The sequence below is a fragment of the Ascaphus truei genome, chromosome 10 (genome assembly GCF_040206685.1).
Source record: "Ascaphus truei isolate aAscTru1 chromosome 10, aAscTru1.hap1, whole genome shotgun sequence".
In the NCBI taxonomy this organism is placed as follows: Eukaryota; Metazoa; Chordata; class Amphibia; order Anura; family Ascaphidae; genus Ascaphus; species Ascaphus truei.
Window position 1 is genome coordinate 49,796,291 of NC_134492.1, and position 11,450 is coordinate 49,807,740.

At 46.4% G+C, this 11,450-nt stretch overlaps 1 protein-coding gene across 6 annotated transcripts in view; it reads left to right on the top strand.

The window, feature by feature from the left end:
- Positions 1 to 10,597, top strand: part of C10H1orf21 (chromosome 10 C1orf21 homolog) — a 78,387-nt gene extending 67,790 nt beyond the window's left edge. For 4 of the 6 annotated variants that reach the window (XM_075616905.1, XM_075616906.1, XM_075616903.1 and 1 more), the window contains 4 exons: positions 3,630 to 3,706; positions 7,314 to 7,374; positions 8,366 to 8,409; positions 10,000 to 10,597. In XM_075616905.1, the coding sequence (XP_075473020.1) occupies positions 3,630 to 3,706; positions 7,314 to 7,374; positions 8,366 to 8,409; positions 10,000 to 10,033 (216 nt within the window). In that variant the 3' untranslated portion in view covers positions 10,034 to 10,597. The remainder of the gene's footprint in view (positions 1 to 3,629; positions 3,707 to 7,313; positions 7,375 to 8,365; positions 8,410 to 9,999) is intronic. The other 2 variants (XM_075616908.1, XM_075616909.1) reach the window with 2 other exon arrangements.
- The last annotated feature ends 853 nt before the right edge of the window (positions 10,598 to 11,450 follow it).

Below are 11,450 nucleotides of genomic sequence, written 5' to 3' on the forward strand. Positions count from 1 at the left end.
CCCCAGTACCTCCGCTGCACGCGCGCCCGCGAGACTGGCGGCGCGTGCAGCCGATTCCCCGGTCTGCAGTGAGCTGCATGAAGAGAGACCGGGGGGGGGGGGTGTGGTGGGGGAGTGACGGGGTCGCGGCCATGATGTCACCCGGCAGGATCGCCCTCATTGGCTGAACCGCTGAGGGGCGTGGCTTATAGCTCCGTCACGAGTCCTGCTCTCAATTCTATTGAGAGCAGGAGCAACTCTCGCCACAGCGCTGCGGCTCCCCCTCGCAGCGGGCCCGGCGCCATTGAGGGGAGGGCTCTCGTCCCTGCAGCGTCCGCCACAGCGGGCGCTGCAGTAGCCAGCGGGGATCAGGCCTTACCCATCATATCCTTATTATCTCTGGTTTGCAACTACTACCACCTTAACCACGCAGAATAATGTGTGAGCAACCTGATAAGTACAAAGGATGAAACAACAGCGCTGTGTGTCCGTGTCCCAGGCTTAGCTGTGTGTCCGTGTCCCAGGCTTAGCTGTGTGTCCGTGTCCCAGGCTTAGCTGTGTGTCCGTGTCCCAGGCTTAGCTGTGTGTCTGTGTCCCAGGCTTAGCTGTGTGTCCGTGTCCCAGGCTTAGCTGTGTGTCCGTGTCCCAGGCTTAGCTGTGTGTCCGTGTCCCAGGCTTAGCTGTGTGTCCGTGTCCCAGGCTTAGCTGTGTGTCCTTGTCGCTGGCTTAGCTGTGTGTCCGTGTCCCAGGCTTAGCTGTATGTCCGTGTCCCAGGCTTAGATGTGTGTCCGTGTCCCAGGCTTAGCTGTGTGTCCGTGTCCCAGGCTTAGCTGTGTGTCCGTGTCCCAGGCTTAGCTGTGTGTCCGTGTCCCAGGCTTAGCTGTGTGTCCGTGTCCCAGGCTTAGCTGTGTGTCCGTGTCCCAGGCTTAGCTTTGTGTCCGTATCCCAGGCTTAGCTGTGTGTCCGTATCCCAGGCTTAGCTGTGTGTCCTTGTCGCTGGCTTAGCTGTGTGTCCGTGTCCCAGGCTTAGCTGCGTGTCCTTGTCGCTGCCTTAGCTGTGTGTCCGTGTCCCAGGCTTAGCTTTGTGTCCGTATCCCAGGCTTAGCTGTGTGTCCGTGTCCCAGGCTTAGCTGTGTGTCCGTGTCCCAGGCTTAGCTGCGTGTCCTTGTCGCTGCCTTAGCTGTGTGTCCGTGTCCCAGGCTTAGCTGTGTGTCCGTGTCCCAGGCTTAGCTGTGTGTCCGTGTCCCAGGCTTAGCTGTGTGTCCGTGTACCAGGCTTAGTTGTGTGTCCGTGTACCAGGCTTAGCTGTGTGTCCGTATCCCAGGCTTAGCTGTGTGTCCGTGTCCCAGGCTTAGCTGCGTGTCCTTGTCGCTGCCTTAGCTGTGTGTCCGTGTCCCAGGCTTAGCTGTATGTCCGTGTCCCAGTGTCCCAGGCTTAGCTGAGTGTCCTTATCCCAGTGTCCCAGGCTTAGCTGTGTGTCCGTGTCCCAGGCTTAGCTGCGTGTCCTTGTCCCCGTGTCCCAGGCTTAGCTGCATGTCCTTGTCCCCGTGTCCCAGGCTTAGCTGTGTGTCCGTGTCCCAGGCTTAGCTGCGTGTCCTTGTCCCAGTGTCCCAGGCTTAGCTGCGTGTCCTTGTCCCCGTATCCCAGGCTTAGCTGCGTGTCCTTGTCCCCGTATCCCAGGCTTAGCTGAGTGTCCTTGTCCCCGTGTCCCAGGCTTAGCTGCGTGTCCTTGTCCCCGTGTCCCAGGCTTAGCTGTGTGTCCGTGTCCCAGGCTTAACTGTGTGTCCGTGTCCCAGGCTTAGCTGTGTGTCCGTGTCCCAGGCTTAGCGGCATGTCCGTGTCCCAGGCTTAGCTTTGTGTCCGTGTCCCAGGCTTAGCTGTATGTCTGTGTCCCAGGCTTAGCTGTGTGTCCGTGTCCCAGGCTTAGCTGTGTGTCCTTGTCGCTGGCTTAGCTGTGTGTCCGTGTCCCAGGCTTAGCTGTATGTCCGTGTCCCAGGCTTAGATGTGTGTCCGTGTCCCAGGCTTAACTGTGTGTCCTTGTCCCAGGCTTAGCTGTGTGTCCGTTTCCCAGGCTTAACTGTGTGTCCTTGTCCCAGGCTTAGCTGTGTGTCCTTGTCGCTGGCTTAGCTGTGTGTCCTTGTCGCTGGCTTAGCTGTGTGTTCTTGTCGCTGGCTTAGCTGTATGTCCGTGTCCCAGGCTTAGATGTGTGTCTGTGTACCAGGCTTAGCTGTGTGTCCGTGTCCCAGGCTTAGATGTGTGTCCGTGTCCCAGGCTTAGCTGTGTGTCCTTGTCGCTGGCTTAGCTGTGTGTCCTTGTCGCTGGCTTAGCTGTATGTCCGTGTCCCAGGCTTAGATGTGTGTCCGTGTCCCAGGCTTAGCTGTGTGTCCGTGTCCCAGGCTTAGCTGTATGTCCGTGTCCCAGGCTTAGATGTGTGTCCATGTCCCAGGCTTAGATGTGTGTCCGTGTCCCAGGCTTAGCTGCATGTCCTTGTCGCTGGCTTAGCTGTGTGTCCGTGTCCCAGGCTTAGCTGTATGTCCGTGTCCCAGGCTTAGCTGTATGTCCGTGTCCCAGGCTTAGCTGTGTGTCCTTGTCGCTGGCTTAGCTGTGTGTCCTTGTCGCTGGCTTAGCTGTATGTCCGTGTCCCAGGCTTAGCTGTATGTCCGTGTCCCAGGCTTAGCTGCATGTCCTTGTCGCTGGCTTAGCTGTATGTCCGTGTCCCAGGCTTAGCTACGTGTCCCAGGCTTAGCTGCATGTCCTTGTCGCTGGCTTAGCTGTATGTCCGTGTCCCAGGCTTAGCTACGTGTCCCAGGCTTAGCTGTATGTCTGTGTCCCAGGCTTAGCTGTGTGTCCTTGTCGCTGGCTTAGCTGTGTGTCCTTGTCGCTGGCTTAGCTGTGTGTCCTTGTCGCTGGCTTAGCTGTATGTCCGTGTCCCAGGCTTAGCTGCATGTCCGTGTCCCAGGCTTAGCTGTATGTCCTTGTCGCTGGCTTAGTTGTTTAATGCAGCATGGAGCTCCAGGGAAGCCATGTAAAAAATGCATAGAAAGCTAAGTGTGACCCACTCTGTGCACATCACTACTTACACGCTATATCCCTGTGCCTCAGGCACCCAAAATAAGGCGACTTGCCCAAGATCACAAGGAGAAATTACACTGGGATACGAACTGAGTTCACCAGCTCCAAACGCAGTGACATTACCACCGAGATACTTCTTCAGTGCAGGTTAAAACAGAAGTATTGTATGTATATATTTCTTTATATAGCGCCATCCAGGTACATAGCGCGTCACAGCAGTAATACACTGGATATAATATTGTGATCCAGGTACTGATCAGCATTGGTCCAGAGTAATTTACTTGATAGAGGAAGGATTTTCTTTCCTGTGTGTGTCACGATTGGCAGATAATCCTCCGTAACAATGTCATTATAAACACAGGCGTCAGTGGCTCCGCCTGTTAGAATTTAGCCCATTTGAACATAATGAACATTTGTCCTTTTAAACCATGTTACTGAGAAGAAAGTCTAGGGCCCGGCCCGCAGATCTCTACTGAGAACCGCTTCCGTGAATAAACTCAGTATATTTCTATCGCTTTTCTTGCAAAACAGAGTATGACGCAGCAGTGGATAAGAACGGACATTTGTTTCTATTTCAGGAGAAAAGCGCCACCCACCATGTAAGAGCTAAAATAAATAATGAAGCTCCTGGACCAGGCCAACAGCATCGAATAAAGTAAGTACGGCCAGCAAGCTGAAAAATACATGTATTTCTGTGTTAAAAAACTTGTGGCATTCTTGCAGCTGTTTATATGGTGTAGAAAGGCTCATTAAATAGAATACAGACCAGCGACAATGTGTCTCTGTATCATTCAATTGCTGCGCAGGGCATTCGAGTTTTCCCTGACGCGCGCTCCCATACTGTCACTTTATCTCCCATACTGTCACTTTATCTCCCATACTGTCACTTTATCTCCCATACTGTCACTTTATCTCCCATACTGTCACTTTATCTCCCATACTGTCACTTTATCTCCCATACTGTCACTTTATCACCCATACTGTCACTTTATCTCCCATACTGTCACTTTATCACCCATACTGTCACTTTATCACCCATACAGTACTGTCACTTTATCTCCCACACTGTCACTTTATCTCCCATACTGTCATTTTATCACCCATACTGTCACTTTATCTCCCATACTGTCACTTTATCTCCCATACTGTCACTTTATCACCCATACTGTCACTTTATCACCCAAACAGTACTGTCACTTTATCTCCCATACTGTCACTTTATCTCCCATACTGTCACTTTATCTCCCACACTGTCACTTTATCTCCCATACTGTCATTTTATCACCCATACTGTCACTTTATCTCCCATACTGTCACTTTATCTCCCATACTGTCACTTTATCTCCCATACTGTCACTTTATCACCCATACTGTCACTTTATCACCCATACAGTACTGTCACTTTATCTCCCATACTGTCACTTTATCTCCCATACTGTCATTTTATCACCCATACTGTCACTTTATCTCCCATACTGTCACTTTATCTCCCATACTGTCACTTTATCTCCCATACTGTCATTTTATCACCCATACTGTCACTTTATCTCCCATACTGTCATTTTATCACCCATACTGTCACTTTATCACCCATACTGTCACTTTATCTCCCATACTGTCACTTTATCACCCATACTGTCACTTTATCACCCATACTGTCACTTTATTTCCCATACTGTCACTTTAGCTTACATACTGTCACTTTAGCTTACATACGGTCACTTTATCTCCCATACGGTCACTTTATCTCCCATACGGTCACTTTATCTCCCATACTGTCATTTTATCACCCATACTGTCACTTTATCACCCATACTGTCACTTTATCTCCCACACTGTCACTTTATCACCCATACTGTCACTTTATCTCCCACACTGTCACTTTATCACCCATACTGTCACTTTATCACCCATACAGTACTGTCACTTTATCTCCCATACGGTCACTTTATCTCCCATACGGTCACTTTATCTCCCATACGGTCACTTTATCTCCCATACGGTCACTCTAGCTCTTGTAACTCCAACTCTCATACTTTTACTCGAGCTCCTATACTGTATTTGTAGTTCCCACGACTAATTCCCATATTGTAACTCTAGCTCCCATACTATAACTCTTGATCCTATAACTCTAGCTAAGAGACTATAGCTCTTGCTCCTATAACTCTGTCCCATACTGTCACTCTTGCTCCTATAACTCTGTCCCATACTGTCACTCTTGCTCCTATAACTCTGTCCCATACTGTCACTCTTGCTCCTATAACTCTGTCCCATACTGTCACTCTTGCTCCTATAACTCTGTCCATATTGTAGCGAGCTCATGGAACCATAGAAACTGATGACCAATAACAACCACTTCTTCCAGCCTGGCCATTTTCCTATCTGCTGGGAAATCTAAGACCCTGTTGGATCCCTGGTTCCCTTTCATATTTAGGATCTCCTTTCATCTGTCCCATGCTGTTTTTAATTCTGTTTCTGAATTAACCTCTACCACTTCTGCTGGGAGGCGATCCCAAGAACCCACCAGCCTTCCTGTGATGAGCAGCCGCACATTCCCCCTCTCCCGTCTCTCCTTCCAGCCGCACATTCCCCCTCTCCCGTCTCTCCTTCCAGCCGCACATTCCCCCTCTCCCGTCTCTCCTTCCAGCCGCACATTCCCCCTCTCCCGTCTCTCCTTCCAGCCGCACATTCCCCCTCTCCCGTCTCTCCTTCCAGCCGCACATTCCCCCTCTCCCGTCTCTCCTTCCAGCCGCACATTCCCCCTCTCCCGTCTCTCCTTCCAGCCGCACATTCCCCCTCTCCCGTCTCTCCTTCCAGCCGCGCATGTTGAGTCCATCAGTCTTTCTTGATAAGATAACGTAGACATTGCACCAGTTTATTTTCCCTTTTGTCCAACCGTTAATTTTCAGAAGTCCTTCTTAAAATACGGGGTCATAATTACCAAACCGTCGTCTGTCATAAGACACCCTCCGGTGCTGGAAACCCCATTACTGGGAAACCCATTTCCGACCACTCAGGCCAATTAGTTGTTAGGTGTCTTCTAGTAGAAGACTGCTTGGTAAATATGGGTCCTAGTCTCCAGAACAGCGCACTAGAGGAGAGAGCTCTACCCTCCAATAACACGAACACAGCAAATATTCAGAATATCACATCCCAGACCCCAGACGTGCCTGGTCCTAACTGAGAATAGAACTTAAACTAGCTCTTACCAAAAAGAAGGATTTAAAAAATCAACATTTGGAATAGATATTAGGGCTTAGGGGCTGTCTGCCACTGAAATGAGTGGAGTGTAATATAAACAGTATAGTGTTTATAGTATAATGTGAGTATATTCCAAATATAAAACATATTCTCTTGCTTCTTCATATGACTGTAGTTTGCTATATATATGGCCAGATGCTTGTAATAATAATTATATATAATATATATATATATATATATATATATATATATATATATATATATATATATATATATATACACACACACACACACACACTGTATGTCGTATGAACCCCCCCTTCATGAAAAACATTCTTATCAACTATGACCTGCAGATTCTCGCCGCTTGAAGAATTCTTCAAAGTTATAGTTTGGGGGGAAAAACACATTTTGTAAACAACGTAAAAGTAAACGGAATACATTTTCTTGGAGCACGGTCGATCTAAATCAAACATCTCTGTTTTGGGTTCTTTGGAAAGAAGAATTTTCTTTTCACCTGGGCTCTGAAAGGGGTGTGGGGGGGAGGGAAATGGGGAGGGACGACACTTGTCACTCAAGTGTTTATTCAACCTATATAGCCAGTCCTGTCCCTCTTAGACCCCAAAAAGATAAGGAAAGAGGGGGCTTTGCCTGTGCAAACTCCTGATAAACACATAGCGAGAGCAACTAGAGGGAACCAAACTACTCTTAAGTCTCAGCTAACGATGTTAACAAAGTAACTTTCAAAATAATTGACATTTACTTTAAAGGTGTGTACTATCTGATTTTCTTTCAAAAGTTCACCATTTTTCTTTAAGTGGCCACGATTTAACTCCTTAAACAGGTCACTGGCATTGGGTCATTTATGTCCCGACGATGTTCACTTAGGGGAACAGACATGCTGTGTTTATGCACGAATACATCACTATTTCATTCATTTTCATTACTTGTCTTTATTTCCTACGGTGGACTTGAAGCAATAAATAATCTTTCCTCCATGTAAGTGTCTGATTTGCAGAATAATTGAAACTTAACCCTGGCACGCCTTGTCTTTCCATCAGTATACACGTCTCTGAAAGCCAGCAGGAGTTTTTCAGGCTGCTGGATGAAAAAATTGAAAAGGTAACTCAAATCTGAATACCAATAGTGCCGCAGAATTACAGATAAAGGGAGTTATTCATGGAACGGCGACCGTGTCAATTCCCACTGACGTCAATGAGGTTTCAAATGGATAGTGCCCCGATCGGCACTATTGTAGTTTAATTAATAACCCCATAGGTACTGAATGTCTGGATCGGTTGGGACAGGTTTACACTGCAAAATATATGGGTGGCTCTAAAAATGCAATCTGTGATATTCTCCCTACTTTCTACAGAGTGTAAGCTCTTCGGGGCAGAGACTCCTTTCCCTAATGTTTCATTTTACGTATGAAGCGCTTATTCCCTTGATGTATTATGATATGTCCCGTGTAATACTGGTGTGACACGCTATGTACATGGCTGGATCTATACAAATGAACATATACATACATTTTATTTAAAAGGAAACTTGTTTGGGCGCGGTTTTTAACCAGTCTTTTTACGCTGTCTTCAGTTATTCTTGCCGTGTCCTTTTGCTGCAGTTCAGTGCAACCTGGGATTGTTTGCATGTAATTTGGGACTTTCGATAGCTTTAATTATAGATGATAAAATATGAAGTTATACTAAATTTCAGGAAATCCGACCAGAGCAAGATCCAGGTGAGAGAACCAGAAACGTGTTCTGTCCGTGTTTCTGTTCCCATAAAAATCGTTAGGGAACGAAAGTTCTGGAACTTGTGATAATGGGAATCCGCGGTTCCCTCTGGAATATCCAAATAATCCCCCATTTAAACAGTTATCTTTGATTAAATAGACACGGCCGTGTAGCGTGTTACAGTACAAAACTGAAAACAACTTCCCGGTATAATTTATGAGAAAAGTTCAATCAACTTTAAATTAGCAGTGACCTATTTGGATCTTCTGAAAAACGTATATATTTCGCTTTTCTCTGGCCGCTGAATTCCAGCTGCTTCTGTTTATCTGTTTGATGGCCTCGCTGTACTCGCATCAGAGCCTAAAATTAGACTTTTACAGGGTGTAGATGCGGAATGGGACATCTCGCCACCGCTGCCGCCAAGGTAAGTGTATTAGCGTTTATTAATATTAGGGGTTACCTTCTAGGGGTTTTAGAGTAAGAGGTTACGGTTAGGATACGGGGTTAAGCTTTCTCGGTTAAGATTTTTGGCTTTAGCTTAAGGGGTTAATGTTAGGGGTTCAGGGTAAGGGGTTTAGGGTAAAGGGTTATGGTTTAGGTTTTTAGGGTAAGGGTTAAGGTTAGGGGTTTAGGGTAAGGGGTTAAGGTTTAAGGGGTTAAGGGTTTTGTGGTTAGGGGTTAGGAGTTTTAGGGTAAAGGGTTAAGGTTAGGGGTTTTTGGGTAAGGGGTTAAGGTTAGGGGTTTTAGGGTAGGAGGTTTAGGTTAGGGGCTTACCTTTGCGTCCTGCGGCTGGATGGCTGCGGCGAGTTGCCGGCAGGAATATCTCCTGGAGCGGTGCGCGTGGGTGTAACACCGCAGTAAGATGCGCTTTAAGTAACATACAGATGCAGTCAGATCTACTGTCCTGATCTGCGGGAAGAAAAGCAAAACGCCGCGGTTCGGGGGACAGTAACGGCTGCCTGCAGGGGGGTCCGTTCTTCCAAATGGAAACCCAACCGAGAGATTTGCTGCCGCCGCTGTCAGGATCCTGCAGGTTCTCCGGCAGTGGAGACATTTATAGCCGTATTTCCCATTTCAGGGTCTGGATTAGAGATGGGAATTTTTTTTTGCGAATTTGGATCCGCAGCGGATCGGCCGGTTTCTTTGGTCCGCGGATTTCCGCAGATCAATGTAAAAAAAAAGGGCGATTCGCGGATTTATTATTATTATTATTATTACCATACGCTCCGCGGGTTCCGAGGGCGTATGTGTACAATCCAATTCTTAAGAATCCGCCAACGGATCGCTGGATCCACGGATTGGATTCTTCAAATCCGTCCACGGGTTTTATCCAATGGTGGATTTAGATGAATCCGCGCGGATTTAAACCGCTCAAATCCATTTGCGGATTTTACACGGCGAAAAAGATTTGGGGGGGAAATGCGAGAAAATCTGAGAAACGGATGTCGGTTAATTTGCCCATATTTAGCCTAGATCAGAGTAACGCTAAAACATACTTCCCATCACGTTCTTAGACGACAATACCACATTATGCTACAATAACATGATGGTAATCCTATGCTAATGACGTAGAACGGACGCGGCTTTTGTACATAATTATCTTTGAGGGCGTGTTAATCTCAGAGAACGTAATGTCCGATCCTGTTTTAGTTCCCGTTATGAGCCCGTATATAATCAAGCTTTCTGGATCTAGGCCTAACTTGTCTTATATGTTTTAAGGGAATTATTCACTAAACTGAGCAGGGCGTTATCTCACGGAAACCCCATTGACGTCAGTGAGAGTTACAGATGTAACTGATCTTATTACTTTTAATGTGAGTCAGCGCACAACATAACGCGGTAACACGTGTTTGTTATCGTCTTAATCATTGTTTTCAATAGTCCTACAGTAAAATAACACGCCAGCGTTAACGGGGCAATAACGCCTGCTACTGTGTGACATTTCCCGCTAGCGGCACCAGTGTAGTTGCAGGCCAATGTTTTATGCCTAATTGTTGTTCATGTATTTTTTAAGGGCCACGATTACTGTTCAGAAGAGGAAGATGTAACATAAGCTTCAACTCCGCACATCAAACCAAAGGGCGCACGTGTAAATATATATCCTATCCTACGGGAGACTCTCGGGAGACTTTCTGCCAGACGATGACCGCAGACGGAGCTGGTGAAATCCAAGTGTACAACGCAGTATTTCAAAATGAACTATGAACACTAATCATTTTGTTGCTGCTGGCTCCGACTTCGTATGGCTGCCATTGCTTAATATTCCGGATCTTTTCATGTAGCCGACAGGTTTCCGCTGATAGTGGTGGCATATTTCCTGCTTCCCACGTGCAATGTATTAAGGCAGAAAGGGAGGTAGTATCGCAGAACGGAACAGTGTTTTCAATTCAGTCATTGTTGCAATCACAGTGATTCCAGGCTACATAGTACAGTATATACTCTGCGTGTTTGGGAAGGGGCGAGCGCACAGTGATGGAAGGGTTACATCGATGACGTGTGGATGGAGAGGTTTTCTGCAGGTATTCGGCTTGCTCAGCTCACATACAAGTGACCACAATCATTTCAATCCCGTTTTTTTTCTAGTCAAATAAACTTTGTTCCGTTTTTATGTTTTCCCGTATCTTTTGTTTTTGATTTTCTTAATGTACAGAAACAGAGAGGGGATACACTGGTATTACATACATTTAAAATAAGTGTATATACACCTAATATCTATATATATAAAACTGGGAGAGAGGAGCTGGCTTACTATGTAATCAGCATGTGGTGTGGGGAACTAGCAAATACAGAAGCAGTAACTGTGGCTGCATTGGTCAGAGGGTATAAGAGGATAGTGCAGTGAGTGAGTATAGTAGGGTAGTGAGTGAGTATAAGAGGATACTGGAGTGAGTATAGGAGGATACTGGAGTGAGTATAGGAGGATACTGGAGTGAGTGAGTAGGGGTCACCCAGGACATTGTAAACAAACCACTGAACAGGTGAGTTTGCAGCTGCGTTTTGAAGTTAGAGAGAGAAGGTGTTGGGCGGATGTTGAGAGGGAGACACTTCCAGAGGCGGGTACGCGTTAGAGAGCTGTGGGGACACAAGGGCTAGAGAGGAGTCGGGTCTTAGCAGAGTGTAAAGAGCAATTAATATATATACATATGTACTATATATGTGTCCGTATATGTTTTGTATATATTTGTGTGTATATATGTAAGTACGTGTGTGTATGTATACTGTATAGAGATGCATAGATCTATATATATATTTCAGCTGTATATTGTATGTAGATTTTTTTTTTTTTACCATATTATAAATGGGTTTGACGGTTCATTAAAAATATATATTTTCTGTAAATTAGGGTAGATTCCGGGTTGAAAAAAAATATTTTGTATTAATCTATCGCAACATTGATTGTTTTAACGGGGGTTTCATTTTTGTGCAGCTATGAAACAGACCACATGTGCAACCGGCATTTTTCTT